This window comes from Symphalangus syndactylus, chromosome 2 (assembly GCF_028878055.3).
Source record: "Symphalangus syndactylus isolate Jambi chromosome 2, NHGRI_mSymSyn1-v2.1_pri, whole genome shotgun sequence".
NCBI lineage: Eukaryota > Metazoa > Chordata > Mammalia > Primates > Hylobatidae > Symphalangus > Symphalangus syndactylus.
In genome coordinates, this window is record NC_072424.2 from 10,669,230 (window position 1) to 10,691,495 (window position 22,266).

Sequence of the window (22,266 nt, forward strand, 5' to 3'; positions counted from 1 at the left end):
TAATGTTCACATCTTTATAACTCAGAGTTTTTGAGGGAACTATTTGTTACAAAGTATGTAGCTCCTACCAATCATATTAAAAAAAATACATGGTTCTTGAAGGCCAGGATGACTAAAATGCTTACAGACTCACTGTTTTGAAATTTGCCTTTTTTTAAAAAAGGAAGGAATATCAGTAGCTTCTGATCTTGTATTTGATAATTTCTTTCTTTAAGGTCAAGAAAAAATTTTAACCTACCCACGATGACCTTTAAAAGAGAAGATACTTGCTGAAATATGTTATCGGTCATGGCTTATGAACTCTGCTGAGAGGATGTGTTAAGGATTATTAAGGATCCAGCTCTGAATCAGGTGGCCTGAACTTGAATTCTGGTTCTGTCACCTTCCAGCTGTGTGACCTCTCTGCAAGTCCCTTGATAAGCCCCTTGTGCCTCAGCTTCCTCATCTTCTCAATAAATAATCATAATATCTACTTGGATATATTATTATGAGATAATTAAATAATAATATATCTCTTTATAAGATTATTGGTAGGATGATATAAAATATATAATAAATTTAAAGTATTCAAAGTAGAGTGTTGCTCATTTGTGACATGTAAATATCAGCTCTTGGGAACTGCACTTAGGAGAGAACTTTCAGAGACACTCATATGAAGCAGTAACTGAGATTTCCAACACAAAGAGTATGCCTTGGTGGCCATTTAAAACCAAGCCTGACTGGGCCAACAGCACTTCTGTTTCGGAAGTTTTCTTTTCTTTTTTTTTTCTTTTTTTGAAACAGGGTCTCACTTCTGCCCCCCAGGCAGGAGTGCAGTGGCACGATCACAGTTCACTGCAGCCTCAACTTCCCAGGCTCAGATTATCCTCCCACCTCAGCCTCCCAAGTGGTTGGGACCACAAGCACACACCACCACACCTGGTTAGTTTTTGTGTTGTATTTTTAGAAGAGATAAGGTTTCACTATGTTGTCCAGGCTAGTTTTGAACTCCTGGGCTCAAGTGATCCTCCTGCCTCAGCCCCCTAAAGTGCTGAGATTATAGGCGTGAGCCACCATGTTAATCCTTTGGAGGTTTTCTTAATGCTTCTTTGACTTTTTTAAAGATATCTGTCCAATTTGCACAAAATGCTGGAACCAGGATATTCAAGGAGATTTGGGTCTATTATACAGTTACTGCTGAAATACAGAAATGTCTGCCACCTTTTCCACAGCACATCAGAATGACAGATGGCAGACTGAGTGGAGAGACCTGGAGTCTTTGTATGGCTGAGCCACTAAGAAGTAGTCCTACTTTGAACAAATTACTTGACGACTTTCAGTTTTCATTTATATTATCATGGCTGGAAACAGGTTTAATTACACATATGAACTCTGATAGACAGGCCATGACTTCCTGAACAACAATGATGACTAATAGACAGGCAATGACTTCATGAAAAACAATGATGAGAAAGGCTCTGAAGACAGAGCAGGTAACCATCCAGTGACAGATTACTGATGTCTTCTCTGGGAGAAACACCTGCAACAGATTTGCCATTTCTGGAATAATGATGTCAAAGGGTCCTTCTTGCTCTAAAATGCTTGAATTTTAAGATTACTTTAAACCAATACAACTTCATAGTTTGTAGTTGGAAATAATTGTTTGAAGATATCATAGCTTTTAATTTTTAGATAGAGCTTTGATAATTCTGCCCCTCTCTGCTTGACACCAGGATTTAGACCCAAATAAGGGACCTATTCTTGCCCTTGCCTGGACCCTTGGTGATAGTCCCCAGAACTTTTCGGGCTATTTAGTCACCTCCTTTTATCATTCACCGCTATATTCCTCATCTCAGCCCCAAATCTCCTTAAGCTGATAAGCAACTTCAGCAAAGTCTCAGGATACAAAATCAATGTGCAAAAATCACAAGCATCCCTATACACCAATAACGGACCAACAGAGAGCCAAATCATGAGTGAACTCCCATTCATAATTGCTACAAAGAGAATAAAATAACTAGAAATCCAACTTACAAGGGATGTGAAGGAACTCTTCAAGGAGAACTACAAACCACTGCTCAACGAAATAAAAGAGGACACAAACAAATGGAAGAACAGTCCATGCTCATGGATAGGAAGAATCAATATCGTGAAAATGGCCATACTGCCCAAGGTAATTTATAGATTCAATGCCATCCCCATCAAGCTACCAATGACTTTCTTCACAGAATTGGAAAAAACTACTTTAAAATTCATATGGAACCAAAAAAGAGCCCACATTGCCAAGACAATCCTAAGCCAAAAGAACAAAGCTGGAGGCATCACACTACCTGACTTCAAATTATACTACAAGGCTACAGTAACCAAAACAGCATGGTACTAGTTGCAAAACAGAGATATAGACCAATGGAACAGAACAGAGCCCTCAGAAATAACACCACACATCTACAACCATCTGATCTTTGACAAACCTGACAAAAATAAGAAATGGGGAAGGGATTCCCTATTTAATAAATGGTGCTGGGAAAACTGGCTAGCCATATGTAGAAAGCTGAAACTGGATCTCTTCCTTCCACCTTATACAAAAGTTAATTCAAGATGGATAGAAAACTTAAATGTTAGACCTAAAACCATAAAAACCCTAGAAGAAAACTTAGGCAATACCATTCAGGACATAGGCATGTGTAAGGATTTCATGACTAAAACACGAAAGTAATGGCAACAAAAGCCAAAATAGACAAATAGGATCTAATTGAACTAAAGAGCTTCTGCACAGCAAAAGAAACTACCATCAGAGTGAACAGGCAACCTACAGAATGGGAGAAAATTTTTGCAATCTACCCATCTGACAAAGGGCTAATATCCAGAATCTACAAAGAACTTAAACAAAATTACGAGAAAAAAACAACCCCATCAAAAAGTGGGCAAAGGATATGAACAGACACTTCACAAAAGAAGACATTTATGCAGCCAACAGACACATGAAAAAATGCTCATCATCACTGGTCATCAAAGAAATGCAAATCAAAACCACAATGAGATACCATCACACACCAGTTAGAATGGCAATCATTAAAAAGTCAGGAAACAACACATCCTGGAGAGGATGTGGAGAAATAGGAATGCTTTTACACTGTTGGTGGGAGTGTAAACTAGTTCAATCATTGTGGAAGACAGTGTTGTGATTCCTCAAGGATGCAGAACTAGAAATACCATTTGACCAGTGATCCCATTGCTGGGTATATACCCAAAGGATTATAAATCATGCTAGTATAAAGACACATGCACACATATGTTTATTGTGGCACTATTCACAATAGCAAAGACTTGGAACCAACCCAAATGTCCATCAATCATAGACTGGATTAAGAAAATGTGGCACATATACCATGGAATACTATGCAGTCATAAAAAAGGATGAGTTCATGTCCTTTGCAGGGACATGGATGAAGCTGGAAACCATCGTTCTGAGCAAACTATCACAAGGACAGAAAAACAAAACACCACACGTTCTCACTTATAGGTGGGAATTGAACAATGGGAACACTTGGACATAGGGTGGGGCACATTACACACCAGGGTCTGTGTGGGGTTGGGGGAGGGAGAGGGATATCATTAGGAGATCTACGTAATGTAAATGATGAGTTAATGGGTGCAGCAAACCAGAATGGCACATGTACATCTATGTAACAAACCTGCACGTTGTGCACATGTACCCTAGAACTTAAAGTATATATATAAAAAAGTACATATATCTAATAAATTTTTAAAAACATGTTTGTGAGAAAAAATTAAAAGTAGAATTGTTACATTAAAAAAAATGTTGGTTTTCCCTAATCCCTCCCCTTTGGGCAATTCACCTTACCCTTCTGAGCCATAGTTTTTTTTCATTTGTAAAGCTAAGCTAGTAATACTTACATTGACTATGAGTTTTTATTTAGAAACCACATCTATAAATCTCTACTCTTAGTAGGCACTCACTTAAATATCCTCATCACCCTAACTTTACTCAAGCCAGTGTGCTGCATCTTAGAAATACTAGTTGCAGCTGTAGGTGTCTGCATTCCTCAATATAACAATCCAGCTCTGAACTTTTGCTCTGTCTTGGAGATTTCACTCAGTCTGCTGTGCAAGAACATTTATAAAGCACGCAACACATCACCTCTAAATGGAACATCTCCATTTCTCAAGGCCACAACACCATGTCCGGTTTCGTGAAAGACTGCTCTGGTGGAGGGTAAACTGGACATCTCAGCAAAGACTCATCATTCTACACTCAGCTGTGCTAAAAGTCTATCTCACTGTGGGCGCCCCATTGGGCCATCAAGGGAGCTTTGATGTGCTGTATGAATGAGCCTGTGTGAAATCTGAGCTCAAGAGTGGGTCTCTCCTGCCAGGTCAGAATGTGCGAGCATCCATCTTACCAGTTACTTGAAAATGTATGGCTTTTTCCTGTTATAAATCTCATTTTAATTTTGTTCCTGCAGTGAATGCAGAGATATGGTTATGCCTTACACATTCTAAGCCTGAAAATGAAGAAACTGTTCTCACCAACGATAACAAAAATAAACTTGCCAATAAAACAGTATTATTGTTATAGATTCTTAAATTTTTATGTCTCAAATTTTCTTTCATGTATTGTATATACTAACCAAGGCATTGTAGAGAAATTAAAGCAATAGTGAATGACAAAAAAAAAAAAAAAGACTGGGGCAAAGTATCTCTTAAGAACTGCATAGCAAATGATTATTTAAGTTTTCCCTCTTCCTCCCCTTGCAATTTCTTTCTTAGATGTTGCATTATTTAAACAGTATACCAAACTGCCTTTAATTTCCTCCAATTGAAATATACAATGTAGTCTACCCTTTTTAGCAAAAAGGAAAAAATTTTTAAAAAACCAAAGTAGTCAATATAAATAGAGCAAGGAGGCAGTCCTATACCATTCAGGATTACAAAAAGAACATAGAGAATTAAGCTCCACACTTTTCAAGAATGCTGAAACAGAAACCTTCCATTAAAGTATTAATTCTACTCACTCCAGAAGTCCATCTTCTTCCCATAACCTGACCTGCCCTTAGGCTTCTCAGAGTAAAGTAGTCTCAGCCCAGCAAAGGGAGGTTCAGTCAAAGCGGGTGGAGTTGTTTGGTTCAGGTGTCGAAGGGAACGAGTGCCTTAGGCAGATCGGAACCACCCGTGCATGCAGGTCTGGGGGCTTCAGTGCAGGTGATGGATTGCCAGACTGGATTAGGGGCCTGGGGACAGGCGACTCCTCAACGCCTCTAGAAGGCAGTAAAAATGATCCGTCGCAAGCATCTTCAATGCCCCTCTCATCTTTCAGCCTGATTGCGCCCTGGCCCTGTGAAAGGAGCACAAAAGCCTGACTCCATTCCTGACCTCAAATTCTTCCTGCCTCCTTGGGAGCTAAGTCCTATTCTGGATGAGGAGGTTTAGATCCAGGGAGTGCAGCAGGAAAGGGGAAGGATGATCTGGAAAATGCTTGGACATCATTGGCAAATAACAAATCATCCCTCAGATAAAAATACACGTCTGATCACTGATCAACAAGTGAAAGCGGGGGCGTGAGCCTAGATTCTCAAGGACATAATTTACGTTATTATGATTGCTTTCACGTTCAAAGTGAAACTTATATGGACTAACCAAACCCTACTGGCCTCACTGTCAACACTATCTCTGAATATTCCTATCCCCCAGCTCTGCGCCCACTCCAAATTCCCCCAGCATGGCACACAGCCCCTCCAGCATGGGTATTCAACAGCAATGGCCCCCTGGGCTTGGCCCACTCAGTGTTGTATCTACAGGGTCCAGCAGCAGGCCTGGCCCTGGGTAAGGAAGAATCACACCCATCATAGGAGGCTGGGGCCTGGGGGCTGGGGGCTGGGTGGTGGGTAGAAGGGTTTATGAAAAGCTAAGGGTATAACTGTACTCACTCACACATGTACTCATTCAGTCATTCATTCAGTCAGTCAGTCCATCGTTCAACTGCTACCACCTGTCCACAGTCTTCCTGGCTCTAGGGATGTTACTCTGGAAGAAGGCAAGCAGGTCCCTTCCCACATAAACCATAGGAGAAGAGGCAGGAAGGAACTTGGTCTTCTGTGGGTGTGATGCAATACATCCAAGGCCCCAAGAACACACCAAAGGGCACTTAACTTGGACCTGGATTGTCAGAAGGAGTCTGGAAAAGTGAGGTCTCTCTAGGACCTGAGGGATGAAGTGGGAATCAGAAAAGTCAGGAATAGACAGTAGGAAGGCTCCTACTGACATAGTTCAGTATTATCTGTGGCCTCTGAGAAACAAGTCACTTAACTTGTCTGAGCCTCAGTTTCCTCATAAGTAAAATGGGGATAATAATAGGGGCATCACTGGGTTGTTGTGAAGGCTTAATGACAAATGCACAGGAAGCACCTAACAGTGTCCCTGACACTTTCCTTGACCTTCACTCTGTCTGATGGATGAATGGGTGACTCTTAGGGGTAGAGAAAGACTCAGTGACTTATAAGTTTAATTTGCTCTAGATTACAGCAGGGACGCAACTCCAATTTTCTTTTCTTTCTTTCTTTTCTTGGTGAAGGTCCAATTTAATATACTATTTATTGCCCTCCACGAAATGAGTGAAACTAAAGATATTTTTAATTCTTTGTGTTCAGCCACTGATGAAATCTGATCAAAGAAAGTAGTTTATTGCAGGTACCCAGCAGTTAGCCCTGAATAACGTTGGTTAGCAAATTTAAATTAGATTGAAAGAAAAAGAGCTCTAAAAACTTTAACCTATAGATGGACTGCACACTCAGAAGCCCTGGGGAAGGGCCAACTCTGATCACATTAATTGCCTCCCCTGTCACTGCCAAATGACAGATCTTCTAATATGAGGGCAGGTTTTAAGGTTCCTAAATGACACTGTGGAAAAGTGAGCAGATGGGACCTACAGCAGCCCGGGGCAGTGCTTAACTCCCTGCCTAAAATCACAATGAAGTTATGAAACTGAGAAATCAAACACTTCCTGAGTTAGCAGGGTGTGGAACACACTGGGTCTGTATACAAGACACAATATGTTACTTGTGTTGACAAGTGAGATGGTTGAGGACTTGATCATCTATAAGTAACCCTTATAGAGCCAAAAAGCCATGTCCAGCCTGTAATTGCTCACTCATCTTTGTTCTGACCACTGGAAGGAGGCTCTGTGAGGGTAGCAACAGGCTCAACTTATTCACTGCATGACTTGATACCACATAGTTAACACTCAAAAGAGATAGATTGAACAAGTCACATTTTATTAGGATACAAGTGATTCAACCTGTATTGCATTCTATGGTGTTTCCACATGTTTCTCTCCTACCTGGAGTCAAATCCTGAACTCAATGGCTTATTTGAAAATACTATGCCTTTAGGTATGGAGGGTGGGTGGTGTAATCTGTGGCTTTTCCCTTGAAGATCCTACCCAAGATGGGGCTCGGTGGCGTGTGTGGGGTGTGTGTGTGTGTGTGTGTGTGTGTGCGTGCACGTGCATGTCCATCAGTAGGTGCATTTCTGAATATGAGCCATGTAAAGGTTGCAGGTGCATCTGAAGTCCCTTTTAGCTGTCATCAGTTTAGCTTCTGGAGATCATTTAGCCCGTTGACTCAGCTTTTCTATCAGCAAAATGGGGATGAACTTCAGTGTTCTGTTTCACTGAAGAGTTCTAATAATTACTATAATGGTATTTCTTTGAATGAAAAATGTCACTTGACCAGTGGATACATTTTAGGAGACTAAAGATTGAAGGTTGATTAATATCCCAAGGCAGCATTGCTAAAATGCAAAACTTTTTCATCAGAAATAAACATACTTAATGTTTAATCAATATGTGGAATATCTTGAAATCCAATGTTCACTTTTTAAAACACTATATATGGTACTTTAAAAAACATTTCTAACAAATGTCGAGTCTTCTTCATGAATGGTTCTTCTTTGTATGGGGATAATTGACCCAGTGACCAAAGGTTTCTAGGGCAGATTACAGTTTCCTGTATTATTATTCTCTTTTATCCTTCAGTCACTAGGAAATTACCACTGCTGCTTGGCAATGCAAAGAATTCCCAATCACCCAATATTCTGGCATGTTTTAATTGTCTTTCATCTCTGAATTTTGAAGCTTGCTTCTATATTTGAAACTACTCAGTGCCACCAAGTTGTTTATTCAGACTAAGAATTGGATATTCCTATGGCACACTGCCACGTGCCTATGCCATGATGCAGAGGTATTCCTTTAGTTGAAGTTTCTCAGTTACTTTTGGAATTGTCTGCAGGATTCACGATTTCAAACGCAAAAAAAAAAAAAAAAAAAAAAAGACAGGGCAGGGGAGCAGACGGGGTCTGAGTGCCACAGTGGGCTCAGAGCCCTGGGGTTAGAGCACCCTCCTAGCCTCCTGGCAGCAATGCCCTGGCCTGACCAACAGGACCACGTCCTTCTGCTGCCTGCATTCAGTGATCTCTAGGGACTGTGGTCAAGTTCACCGAGCCCTGGCCAGAAGAAAGTATTTAACCATAAAGTGACCTCAAGCTGCATTTTTCTGTTGTGATTTCAACAGTTTCTTTGCTATGGGAAAATGCTTCTGTGGGATAATAAGTCTGAAGCTGACTGTGCCATGCCTGGGCCTATGAAATGCATTTTGGCCTGGCTTCCCCTCTCCTAAATACATCCAGGCATGTGGGCTGTTTTGGAGGAGAGAATGGGTTTGCCATCTAACCCCACCCATGTCCAAATACCTTGCACTGCTGGAAGTATTTTTAACCAAGCTTTTCTCATGAAGATTTCACCTATTTGTTTATACTATTACCTACTAATGGTATAAAGCTTTGAATAAATGAGCAACTTTCAAACGGTAAAAAACGACCTTTGGGCAAACAAACCAAAAGTTGAAAAATCTTAAATATTTTTTTCTCAATTTTAACATAAATACCATTGTTAGAGAAAAAAAAAAGCAGCTTCCCAATGTCTAGCAGTCATGCAGCCATGACATTCCATGTTTACATCCATACGTGTCAGCCAGTTTTCTCAAAGCTCCACTGATTGTCCAATTGTCCATTGCATTTTCCAACTGTTGTCAAATTTAATTAGGAAATGTTCTTTCCAAGTTTCCTGCAAGTTCAGACTCTAAAATGGGGATGTTGGTGATAGCAGTGGAATTCTTATATGAAATAGCATACACATGCCACCTATGTATGTTATATTGGTCTTTATTTTTAGCATTTCATTCTATTAAAATAGGTTCAAGAGATAATTTTTAAATGTATAAGCTAAGGAATTTATTTTCCTTTCCTGCCCTTCTTTAATTGTATTGCTTATGGGGAGTGTCCCCACAAGAGAGATTGTGGGTTGGTTGTGAGTTTGGTTAGGTGACATCATCACCTTCGACACAACTGGCACTCTGCTCCCCTGCTTGTGGGGGGCAGCAGCAGAGATGCCACGTGGAGTGAGGAGCCGCTGCTGATGAAACATATGACCAGGGGCCAGGTTTATCCCAACTCCTGGCTCCTTCTCTCCATGTTCCCCCGCCTCCCTCCTTCTCCCTCCCTCTCTCTGCCTTACACACACACACACACACACACACACACACACACACACACACACACACCCTCACTCTTCAGCAGGGCCATGATGAGTCAGCTCTAGGGACAGACAGGAGCCCTGCTCTCATTTCCAGCACTGGTGGCAGCTGCAGTGAGGGGCCCTGCGGGTAGATTAGGAATACCTGCGTGGCTGGGGCTTAGGGTTGCTAAACCAGCCTGTCCCACTCCAAATTAACAGTAACCTGTCTCCACTCTCTTCCTGGGAAGGCCCCCTCCCACCCTCCCCCAAAATGCAGGGAAGATGGGTACCCCCCATCGACAACAAGATGGGTACCCCCCACCAACGTCTCCATCTCCAGGGAGTCCCAAATGCCACAAAGAATCAGGGCATCTGACTGGGGCACTTAGGTCCTCTAAGGAGTACAGAGGCCAAAATTCCTCTTCCCAGGACTGGGGTCTCCTTGTCCTTCACAAAGATACCATCTCTAAGAACGAACAGGGTGGACCAGGGTTCAATTTACACAGGAGGCTACTGTTCAGCAGCTCTGAACACAGGCGCAGCTTTGGCTCAAACTGTGGGTTTGGAGGGGAAAGAGACCAAAACAGGTGTAGGCTTTCATGAGCCTGTGTGAGTGTGAGTGTGGGTGGGGTGGCACAAACCTGGACCCTTGGGGAACTCCTGGGTGCTGGGCACCGCTCCTATGGTCCGTGATGGCGGGGCCCTGGGGAGTTGCCTTGTCCTAGAGGGGGGTCATCAAGGACCAGGGCTGAGTGACAGGGAAGGGAGCTGGTATCCCAAGGGCACTTTCTGCCCACGCAGCCCTTCTCCCTCCCACCACCGGCAGTTACAACCATTAGCAAGACCTTCCTTACACAGGACCCAATCCCAACAGTCTCAGATCCCCTCAATGCAGGCTCCTGGCCCACCTGGAGCCCACTGCAGCTGCTCCTGAGCTCTGTGCCCCATCCCCTACGGCAGCTTCCCTGAAGCAGAAGGGAAGGCCCTGAGCCAGGTGGGCCAAGCTGGGTGGAGGTGGAAAGGGCCCCCACCACCCGGGCCGCTCTGGCAGCCCACCTTCCTCCCACCTGCTCTAAGGCTCTTTGGAGTCCGCCAGCCTCCTTGGAAAACGTTGGAGCTGAGGGCCAACCCGCCGCGCCTTCAAGGCAAATCCCTCGAGAGCACAGGTTCTAGAGGCCCAGGAGGGCTGGACTTAGAGGCAGAGCAGGGAGGCTCTGAAGGTCGCCTGGGTGAGGGGTGGACAGCAGAAGGGCCACCCCCCTGAAGCCCAAGAGCCGCTCAGCCCAGCTCCCTGCTGGCTGAGCCGCCCCCAGCTGGCTCTGCGCTTCCTCCCGGGGCACCAAGGCCTTCGGTGCCGACACGTGGGGCTGTCACCAGGGGAAACCGGAGGCCTGAGCTCAGCACCTCTGGACACCGCACCCGGCTAGCCTCCAGCCTCCCTTCAAACTTCGGTCCCTTCCCGGCTGTAGAGGAGGTGACTGACGCGGAAGCCAGTGGCCGCGGTCTGGTGGCCAGGGGCGAAGCCAGGCGAGGCGCTAAGGGTCTGGGGAGCGTGGGCGGTGACGGTCGGCGGCGGCCTCCCGAAAGAAAAGTCGCCCGCCAGGCCCCCGGGGAAGGTGCCAAGGCCGCCAGCCAGGGCGCTCATAGCCGAGGCGAAACCCGAGAAGCAGGTGGCGGCCTCGGGTGCGGATGGAGAGGGCGAGGCCTGCAGGTCCAGGCAAGCCGCGCTAGGGGGCTCCAGCGCCGGCGCCTCGGCCCCTCCCCCGCTCCTGGCTCCCGAGGGCGCGGCCGCGCTGGCTTCAGCTCTCCTCTTCCTCTTCCTTCGGAAGTTCCCGTTGTCAAACATCTTCTCGCAGTTGGGGTCCAGGGTCCAGTAATTGCCTTTACCTGCAGAAGAAGAAACAGCCCAGTTCAGAAAGTTCGAGCTTTGACGGGCCGTGGTGTGAGCCAGCGAGGAGGTCAGCTTCAGAAAGACCCCCTGCTGGCCCTTGCAGAGGGTCTGAGTCCTCGCCCCCATCCCACCCTTGACGGGCACTCTGTACCCGATGGGCCTCCACAGCAGGACTGGGAAGAAAGTGACAATCCAGAAAGGAGGAGGAAGGGAGCCCTGGGAAGGAAGGAGCCCCGCTAAGGTGAAGGAAGGCCTGCGAGATGCTAACGGTGGGACTCCGCCAGCCGCTCTGCCAAGGACAGCGCAGACCACGCCAGGCTCCCAGGTAGGTTCCAGAGCTTTCCAAACGGGCATCCTATTTGTTTTGCCCATCCTTGGGGTAGGCGCTGTCTTCCCCATTTTACCAGGTAGGGCACTGAGGCCCAGGGAAGTTGAGTCACTCCCAAGGTCACCCAGCTTGCTGGCTCTCCCGCTTCTTCCTCCGAAGGAGCGCACAGAGATTGAGAGCCCCGGGACCGCCGCACTGTAAACGCGGGCCTGTGGGCTCAGCCTCTGTCTGAGAACCTGTCCATGCCCAAGCACGTCTCCCCTTTCTCCCTCCTCCCCGGATATCCCCAACCGCGCAGGGAGGAATTAGGTTGTCCAAGGTCGCTCCCACCCCCGGAGTGCCCGCGGCCCGGCGAGAAGACGGGGAGTCCTGGACGGAACGAGCCGGCGCGCCGCTGTTACCTGGGTCGTCCTCGTCGCGGGGCACCTTCTTGAAGCAGTCGTTGAGCGACAGGTTGTGGCGGATGGAGTTCTGCCAGCCCGCCTTGCTGCGCTTGTAGAAAGGGAAATTGCCAGCCACGTACTGGTAGATCTGGCTGAGCGTCAGCCTCCGCAGCGGCGCGCTCTGGATGGCCATGGCGATGAGCGCCGAGTAGGAATAGGGCGGCCGCACCAGCCTCAGCAGCTCCTGCTGGCCGGAGATGCTCAGCCAGGCGAAGTCGGCTCCCGCCAGGCCGCCCGGGGCGCCGAGGAGCGGGCCGGGAGCCCCGTAGCCCGGGGCCGCGTAGGGCGGCGCGGGCCCGGGACCCGAAGCGTAGGACTTGGGGCTGAGCGCTGGCGCGTTCACCCACAGGAGCGGGCCCCCGCTCACCGCGCCCAGATCCCCTGGCTCATAGCCCGGCGGGTGCGCGGTGGCCCGGGCCTGGCCTGGCGGGGCCGAGGAGGGGCCCAGGTCGTCGCAGTAGGTGTCCATGTCCAGCCGCGCCCTGGCCTGGGCCAGCGGTGCCGCACAGAAACTCACTGGCGACCCATCCAGCTTGGCCGCCGCAGCGCCCGGGTGCGACCAGCCCGGCCCAGCCCTCCGCCCTTTAAACACCGTCGGGGCCAGAGCCCATGGAGAGCGACGGTGGCGAGCCCCTCCCCTGGCAGCCCTGGAGGAGCGAAATCCTTGTCCTCGCCGTGGTGTCAGTTTTCCGCCCCGCCCAGGCCTGACAGGTCCTGGACCGGACGCCCCTCTGATTCCCCCTTCCTCCTTTGTGCGATCCGTCCCGAGTCCACAGTCGCTCGCGGTCTTGGTTGCAGGGACCCTAAGTCCGTAGCCTCGTCTGGCTTCATGGGCCCCGCAGCCCCGACTGCCCTGGACCGTACCACGACTCCTCAAGGCCCCAGGGCTGTGGCTTCGGAGCCCCGTCCAATGCGCGGCCCCTTTGCTCGCCTGGGGACATCTCGCCCCAACGAAACCCGCCTCGCAGGGGCCCCTGGGTTACCCGGGACTCGGGGCTAGGGGTAGAAGGCGACTACACTGCCCAAGAGATCGCAATGAAGTCCGTAGATCTCCAGGCTGGAGCCGCAGAGGGAGGTGGCGAAGTGGAGAACGCGGGGCTGGGCCTGGACAGCCGCCCTGGGGTCGTCCGGAGTCCTCGCGCCCTCAACGCGCGAAGGCAGCGGACTGACATCTGCGCCGAAGTCGCGCGTACCCCACAGAGGGTCGGGACCCTGGAAATTTCGAACGCCCCAGAAGTCCAGGGCAGTCATCGCTTTTCCTAAGCCGGGAAGTCCGGCGCCCCGCCAGGTTTCTCCGCGCTGTGACCTCGGGCGCGCAGTGCGGAGGGAGCCAAGCTCTCTGCTGGGTGTCGGAGGACGCACCGAAAACAGGGACGTCTCTGCAGTGCGTCCGACACCAGCCGTCCAGTCCTGCTGCCTCCCGGGGTTGCTGCAGCCCGGGTTCTCCCGGCCCCCCAAGCTGCCCGGCTTTCGGCCTCCCCTGCTCCCTGCGCTGTGAGGTGGCGGAGGATGGACCCAGGCTGACGCGCCGCGCTGGGCTGGGTACCTGGGAAGAGCGCCCGCCTCCCGGACTCCGAGTGGGGCACCTGTGGAAAGAGGCGAAAATTCAGGCCTGGTGCTCAAGGCTCAGAGATGAGGAGACCTCCCCATCCCCCCAAATTCCTGCCGGCGGTGTTGGCGCTGACCTCCTGGAAGCTGACCTCGCCCTGGGTATTCCCCAGCGTTACGCGGGGCTGTGGATCTAATTTTAATTCATTTGAAAAACAAAAGGACCAACCCTTCCTGACTTTTGGCGGTGGAGGAGGCTTGTAGGTTGAGGCCAGCCGTTAGATCGAGGAAAGAGTTTGGGTTTGGGGATTAAAGGGCCTGGTCTGAGTCAGCTACTTACTGGTGGTGCAGCTCCTAGGCCTCCCAGATCGTAGTTCCAAATTTTATGTAAAACAACTAATTTATGGAACAATTTAACAAATGGCAGAAAGAAGTGGGAGACCCTCTGTTGGGACGTTGGCCTCTCGCCTTAGAAGTGAAGCCCCTTCAGAAGTGGTGGGTGAACTGAAGGCAGTTCCCAAGCAGTCAAGAGAAAAGACATGTCCCAAATGGTTCTTTAAGGTCGGCTTTTCGGCTGGACTCTGCCCCCTTTTCCTCCCCCCTTTCCCAAAGATTTCTGATTTTTGTCAAAGGAATGCTAGTTGTGGGCGCCCCAGGTGCCTTTTACGAAGCCGCCCTCCCCTTCCATCCCCACCCTTGCAGGGGCAGTTGCGGGGTCAACGGGAAATACTTGGGGTGGGACTCGCCTCTTCCTGCTTCTCAGGTGAACACAGTCTATTGCTTCCACCCAAGAGAGCAGCCAGTGTCACCTGCCACTCAGCTTAGCGATTTCCAGTGCCCCCCTCAGGGGAAACCATGCAGTTGTCCGTAGACGTGATCAGCTTTTTGGTGACTCCCTCTTGAAGAAAAGTGTCTTTCCCTCAGCACATGTGTAGCAACACGACTTGGATCCTCTCCTTATGGTGCAAACCCCCCGTATCACCGCCTATAGACACCCACTTTCCTCCCACAACACGCTTCCAGAGCTTGCCAGAGGGTCTGGGATGACTCCACACCTTCAGGAATTTTGAAACGGCTGCTGATCAGGACTCAGCTTTTGAGTCCGTGCTTGATGTGGATGTACAGAGGCTGCACAGCTCTGCCTTGACCCAAATCATCCCAGAGAGAGTGCGAAGGTGGGAGCTGCAGCCAGACCGGCAGGGCCACCGGCATGGCAGGTTCTACAAGAGCCCCCCTGGCCGTCCCTGCTTTCTAGCGGCTGATGTGAAGTACTGGACAAAAGCAGCTGCTCCTTGCAAGGATTTCGACTGTCCAAGGCTGTGTACGTAGAAGACACCTTTTTTGGTGGAATAACACAATGATTTGACAGGAAGAACTAATTTTATCTGTAGCTAACTGCACTACTGTGAGAATAATATCAGAGATGTTGAATTTTAAAGAATAGCTTGGGTCATCTTTTGCAATGTAAAGGAATTTTTTTTTTTTTTTTGAGATGGGGTCTCGCTCTATCGCCCAGGCTGGAGTGCAGTGGCGCAATCTCGGCTCACTGCAAGCTCCGCCTCCCGGGTTCACGCCATTCTCCTGCCTCAGCCTCTCCGAGTAGCTGGGACTACAGGCGCCCACCACCCGCCCGCCACCACGCCCGGCTAATTTTTTGTATTTTTACTAGAGACGGGGTTTCACTGTGGTCTCAATCTCCTGACCTCGTGATCCGCCCACCTCGGCCTCCTAAAGTGCTGGGATTACAAGCGTGAGCCACCGCGCCCGGCCAGGAATTTTTTAAAAAAGACGACAGCTCTTTCCACATTCTCTTGAATTTTAATAGCCTTTCCTTCTGTAAATACTATAACTCTGTAACACTCGTGAGTTTCAGGACCTCTAAGAAAATCAAATGAACCTTCTTGTAATTTCCCTCAATTATACTTTACAGAAATCATTAAAATTTGTGCTATGGATATATATGTCCATATCTTTTTCACACTTCCTTGCTCTCTGAGCCCAATTTCCATCTTCCATCTCCACTGCGATAGTTTTCTTATCTTTCAACAGACTGGACTCATAAAATGAATTTCAGTAGAGGGACTGCAATCATTTTGGGGGAAAATGTGTTAACCCTTAAATGGTCTTGCATGGAACTTTGATGAGAATTTTTCCAAGAGAAAAAAAAATCTCAGGAGAGAAATAACAAGGACAAAGACTGTGCCCTGTCTGGGAGTCCTGCTGGGGTTCTCTAAACAGAGCAGCCCTCCACACCCCCCTCAAGCCTCTGATCCATTTTCTTCTCCTTTATTCTCAAAAGTGACCCCCGCTGCCTACATGGAGGATAAGTCTCCCCAGCCTCCCACCTTTCAAACTGCCAAGCCCACCTGCAGCTGCACCTATACCTGTTACTGAGGGCACCTCTTCTCCTTCTCCATCATCAGGCCAGTCTCTCCGGGGCAGGATTGGGACTCAGGTGCACACCTGGGATGCAGCACTTAGGGGACATTCGCTGGCAGGGCCTGGAAGAGACGTTGTGCCCTTAGTTCTGTTCTCACACTTTTCTCAAGGGCCTCACTCTGTGATCTCCTCTCTCTTCTTCCCATCAGCATTTGCAGATCTCAATTCTCTCCGTGGCAACAAATCCCTTCAGCCCACATCCCTTTTGAGGTGTCTCCAGGTCTTCAGAAGCCTGGTCTCTGGTGGCTGCTGCCGCAACCTTCTCTCTCAAGAGCACACTCTTCACTCAGCGCAGACAGCCGTCCACCTCCACGACTCAAATGAAACTGCTCAGACACAGCCTCCGGTGGCCTCGGTCACCCTAAATCCAATGATGGTTTTTACTCCTCATTTTGCTTGACTCGCAGCAGCAGCCCTTGACACCTGCCAGAATCAACACCTCTTTCTCTGCCTGCTTTTCAACACTGTCCATCTGGTTGACCTCCCCTTCTCTGGCTTCTTCTCGGGCTCTGGGCTGGCTTGCCTTGCTCTGAGGCTGGGGTTCTGCAGGGCTCTGTTCTGGACCCTCTTCTTCACTCCTGTGGCTTTAATTTCTGGCCTCTGGTTCAGGGTTTGTCAACCTCAGCACTATTGACATTTGGGGCAGGGTAAGCCTTTGCTGTCCTGTGTGTTGTGGGATTTTTAGCAGCACTCCTGCTTTCTACCTGCCCAGTGTGGATAATGCCCCCACTATTATGGCAACAAAAATGTCTTCAGACATGGCCAACTGTCCTCTGTGGAGCCAAATCACTCCCATGGAGAACTCCTGCGTTAACCAATGATTCCCCCATTTTTATCATCCATTTGATTGTCTTCCTTTCAAACTCAACATGAAGAGGAATAATTCATTATCTACTACTCCAAAACCTGTTTATCCGTAGTATCTCTGTGGATGGCAACATCAATTACTCAGTTGTTTGAGGCAAAACCTGGGAGTCCTCCTTGACTCTCCCTTCCCTCCCTCCCACAACTAATCAGTCAGCAAGAAGTCTTTATGCTGTGTCTAAATCATTTCTCACTGATCCAAAGCCCATTCCTCTGCAACAGCTTTTAGTAGATCCCCTTTGCTGTCTGTCTTGTCCCTCCCAATATGTTATCCACACTAGGGCCATACTGACCTTTCTAAAACCATGGTGGGAAGAATTCCAAAGATGATTCCCAAGATTCCCACATTAGTCAACCAAACACTAACCCAGTTGCTGCTGTGAGGGGATTTTGCGGATGTAAAGTCCCAAGTCAGTTGACCTTAAGATATAGAGGTTATTCCAGTGGGCCTGACCCAGCCAGGTGAACCCTTTAAAAGCAGAGTTTACTTTGGCTGCCAGTAGCAGCATAAGTCAGAGAAGGATTTTTTTTTTTTTTTTTTTTTTTTGAGACAGAGTCTTGTTCCATTGCCCAGCCTGGAGTGCAGCGACACAATCTCAGCTCACTGCAACCTCTGCCTCCCACGTTCATATGATTCTCCTGCCTCAGCCTTCCAAATAGCTGGGATTACAGGCACTTGCCACCATGCCTGCCTAACTTGTGTATTTTTAAGTAGAAATGGGGTTTCACCATGTTGACCAGCCTGGTCTTGAACTCCTGACCACAGGTGATGATCCCACCTCGGCCTCCAAAAGTGCTGGGATTACAGGTGTGAGTCATCGCACCTGGCCAGAAGTCAGAGAAGGATTTGATGCACCGTTGCTGGCTTAAATATGGAGGCCACAGGAGGAATGTGGGCAGCGTTCAGAAGCTGAGAGTGGTCCCAGCTAACAGCCGGCAAGGAAACAGGGACTTCAATCTCACAACCAAAAGGAAATGAATTCTTCCAATCACAAGAATAACCTTGGAAGGAGACCCCAAGCTCCAGATGAGAACACAGTGGCTGACACTTTGACTTCAGTCTGAGCAGAGAACTCAGACATATCCTGCTAGACTTCTGACCTACAGAACCGTGAACTAATAAGTGAGTATTGCTTTAAGCCACTGAATGTGTAGTAATTTGTCACAAAGCAATCAAAAACTAAAAACGAAATAGGGTCATGTACCCTCCAGGCCAGACACTCCCCTTGTCTCAGAAGATTCCCACTTCTCAGTGTGACGGAGCCTCCCCAGGACATGGCTGTGCCCCTATAGCCTGTGTTCTCATCATCCCCAGTGTGGGATCCCAAGCAAGGTGTGTTTGCTGAAATTTACAGCTGTTGTGCAGCAATCAACTTGGCTGGAGGAGTCTACTTAGTATTTTCAAACTTTCAAAATCCAGAGAGAGCTCAAGAGGCTTTTGTCTTAGAAGGGATCATTTGCGACATCCTCAGATACTCTCCTTGACTTTTGCAGTTTTTTTCTTTCAAATTATGTTGCAGGTTTTGGAATTTTATGTAGACTTCTGGTTTCTCATATTAGAAAGGATTAGGTCAGGGGCTACTGTGGCCAAGAGCTTAGTCTGGGGATACAACCAGATCTTGGTTTGAAACTGGGCTCCAGCAGTGAGATCTTAGGTCAACAATTCCATCCCTGAGCCTCCTTTTTTTCCCTGCCTGTGACGTGCTTTGACATAGTAAGTTTCTCAGTTAGCACAGGCATGCTTTGTTTTATTATGCTTCACAGATACTGTGCTTTTTACAAATTGAGTAACTGTAGCAATCCTAACTCAGGAAGTCTATCAGCACCATTTTTCCAACAGTGTGTGCTCACTTCATGCCCCTGTGTCACATTTTGGCAATTTTTGAAATATTTCAAACTTTTTCATTATTATTAATCTGTTACAGTAATCTATGTTCAGTGGTCTTTGATGCTACTATTATAATTGTTTTGGGGAACCATGAACCGTGCCCATATAAGATGATGAACTTAATAAATGTGTGTGTTCTGACTGCTCCACCAACCAGCCATTCCCATGTCTGTCCCTCTCCTTGGGCCTCTTTATTCCCTGAGACAAAATAATATCGAAATTAAGCCAATAAATAACCCTCCAATGGCTCTAAGTTCAAGTGAAAGGAAGAGTTGCAAATCTCTTACTTTAAATCAAAAGCTAGAAATGATGAAGTTTAGTGAGGAAGGCATGTTGAAAGTTGAGAGAGGCCAAAACATAGGCCTATTGTGCCAAATAGTTAACCAAATTGTGAATGCAAAGGAAAAATTCTTGAAGAAAATGAAAAGTGCCACTTCAGTGAACACATGAATAATAACGTGAAACGGCCTTATTGTTGATATGGAAAAAGTTTTATTGGTCTAGATAGAAGATCAAACCAGCCCAGAATATTCCCATAAACCAGACCAATTCAGAGCAAGGCCCCAACTCAATTCCATTCTATGAAGGCTGAGAGAGAGGTGAGGACCTGCAGAGGAAAAGTTTGAAACTAGCAGAAGGCTCATGAGATTTAAGGAAAGAACCTGTCTTTATAACTTCTAAGTACAACGTGAAGCAGCAAGTGCTGATGTAGAAGATGGAGCAACATATCCAGAAGATCTAGCTAAGACCATTGGTGAAGGTGGCTGCACTAAACAACAGATTTCTAATGTAGACAAAGAAGATTCCATCTAGGACTTTCATAGCTACAGAGGAGAAGTCGATGCCTGGTTTCAAAACTTTAAAGGACAGGCTGACTGTCTTGTTAGGGGATAATGCAGCTGGGAACTTTAAGTTGAAGCCAATGCTCACTTACCATTCTGAAAATCCTAGGGCCCTTAAGAATTATGCTAAATCTTCTCGCCTGAGCTCTATAAATAGAACAACAAAACCTAGATAACAGCACATCTATTTACAGCATGGTTTGCTGAATATTTTAAGCCCACTATTGAGATCTACTGTTTAGAAAAGAAGATTTCTTTCAAAATATTACTGCTCATTGACAAAACATCTGGTCACTGGAGAATGCTGATGGAGATGTATAAGGAGATTAATGTTTTTATACCTGCTAGCACAATGTTAATTCTGTAGTCTATGGATCAAGGAACATTTTCAACTTTCAAGTGTTAGTAAAGAAATACATTTCATAAGGCTATAGCTGCCATAGACAGTGATTCCCCTGATGGAGGTGGGCAAAGTAAATTGAAAGCCTTCTGGAAAGGATTCGCCATTCTAGATGCCATTAGCAACATTCATAATCCATGAGAGGAAGTCAAAATAGCACATAAACAGGAGTTTGGAACAAGTGAATTTCAGTGCTCATAGATGGCTTTGAGGAGTTCAAGACTTCAATGGAGGATGTCACTGCAAATGTGGTAGAAATAACAAGAGAACTATAGATAGAAATGAAGCCTGAAGATGTGACTGAATTGCTGCAATCTCATGATAAAACTTAAACAGATGAGCAGTTGCTTCTTACAAATGAGCCAAGAAAGTGGATTATTGACAACCCAAATGCCCATCAATGACAAACTGGATAAATAAAATGTAGTACATATACACCATGGAATACTATGCAGCCATAAAAAGGAATGAGATAGTGTCCTTTGCAGGGACATGGATAGAGCTAGAAGCCATTATCCTCAGCAAACTAACACAGGAACAGAAAACCAAACACTGCATGTTCTCACTTATAAGTGGGAGCTGAACAATGAGATCAAATGGACACAGGGAGGTGAACAACACACACTGGGGCCTGTTGTGTGGTGGGGTCAATGGAGGGCGAGCATTAGGAAAAACAGCCAATGCATGCTGGGCTTAATACTTAGATGATGGGTTGATCTGTGCAGCAAACCACCATGGCACATGTTTATCTATGTAATGACCTGCACATCCTGCACATGTACCCCAGAACTTAAAATTAAAATTAAAATTAAATTTAAAAAAAAAGTGGATTATTGAGCTGGAATCTACTCCTGGTAAAGATTCTGTGAACACTGTTGAAATAACAACAAAGGATGTACAATAATCCATAAATTTAGTCAATGAAGCAGCAGCAGAGTTTGAGAGGGTTGGCTCCGGTTTTGAAAGTGGTTCTGCTGTGGGCAAATGCTATCAAACAGCATTGCATGCTGCAGAGAAACCTCTTGTGAAAGTAAGAGTCCATCTATTTGGCAAACTTTATTGTTGTCTCATTTTAAGAAATTGCCACAGCCACCCTAACCTTCAGCAACCACCACCCTGATCAGCCAGCGGCCATCAATATTGAGGCAAGACCCTCCCCTAGCAAAATGATTAATGACTCACTGAAGGATCAGATGATTGTTAGCATTTTTTGAAAGTATTTTAAAATGAAGGTATGTATATTGTTTTTTAAACACATAATGATATTGCACACTTAATAGACTACAGTAAAGTGTAGACACAACTTTTATATACACTGGGAAACCAAAAAAATTAATTTGACTCACCTTATTGTAATATTACCTTTATTACAATGGTCTGGAACCAAACCCCCAATGTCTCTGAGGTATGCCTGTCCATATCCTGTTTCCTTACCACTCCCTGGTTATCATAACTAAAATTTGCTTCAAACTCTCCTCACTAAGAAAAACTATATTAAAGTGATGTTAGGCCTATGTAGACTCTCAGGAACTTTTCTCAGCTGGTGAATTTCTCAGTTTTAATTACAGGTAGACCTGTAGTCAAATCTTGGCTCTAGTTTCAAGCAGCTAAATGGGTAAACTGCTAGTCCCTCCAAGTCTCAGTTTCTTCCTCTGTAAAATAGAAATAATAGTGCCCACCTCATAGGATATTGTGAGGATGAAAATGAGATAACGCATTCAAAACACTTAAGCACAAGTATTAAGTACTTCATGTATAGTATTTATTGGTATTCTCTCTCTCTCTCTCTCTCTCTCTCTGTCAATCATTCATTGACCTAGAGATTGAATCCTATGTTTAAAGTTTGGCTCTCTATATGTTAAATACACTCTTCTATTCAAATATGTTATGTATATTCTTGATACCAAACTGAGAAAAAACTTTATTTACAATATCTTTTCTCCAATTATATGCTAGTGTCCATTTACTAGGAAAAACCTGACTGTACCAAAATACAATATTTAAGAGTATCCCATGTAATTGATTTCAAAACTATTTTAAATTATATATATTTGA

At 46.6% G+C, this 22,266-nt stretch overlaps 1 protein-coding gene across 1 annotated transcript; it reads right to left on the bottom strand.

The window, feature by feature from the left end:
• Positions 1-11,009: 11,009 nt before the first annotated feature.
• On the bottom strand, positions 11,010-12,733 carry FOXI2 (forkhead box I2). The gene is made up of 2 exons (XM_055242547.2): positions 12,189-12,733; positions 11,010-11,455 (listed from the first exon to the last, which is right to left on the bottom strand). The coding sequence occupies exons 1-2, from the start codon at positions 12,697-12,699 to the stop codon at positions 11,010-11,012; spliced, it is 957 nt and encodes a 318-aa protein (XP_055098522.2). The 5' UTR covers positions 12,700-12,733.
• Between the last annotated feature and the right edge of the window lie 9,533 nt (positions 12,734-22,266).

What these genes read in the sequence shown, in the direction of transcription:
- FOXI2 (XM_055242547.2), bottom strand. Translation starts at nt 12,699, where the DNA reads ATGGACACCTACTGCGACGACCTGGGCCCCTCCTCGGCCCCGCCAGGC. An exon ending in CCGCGACGAGGACGACCCAG is followed by an intron (nt 11,456 to 12,188) that starts GTAACAGCGGCG and finishes CTTCTTCTGCAG; the next exon opens with GTAAAGGCAATTACTGGACC.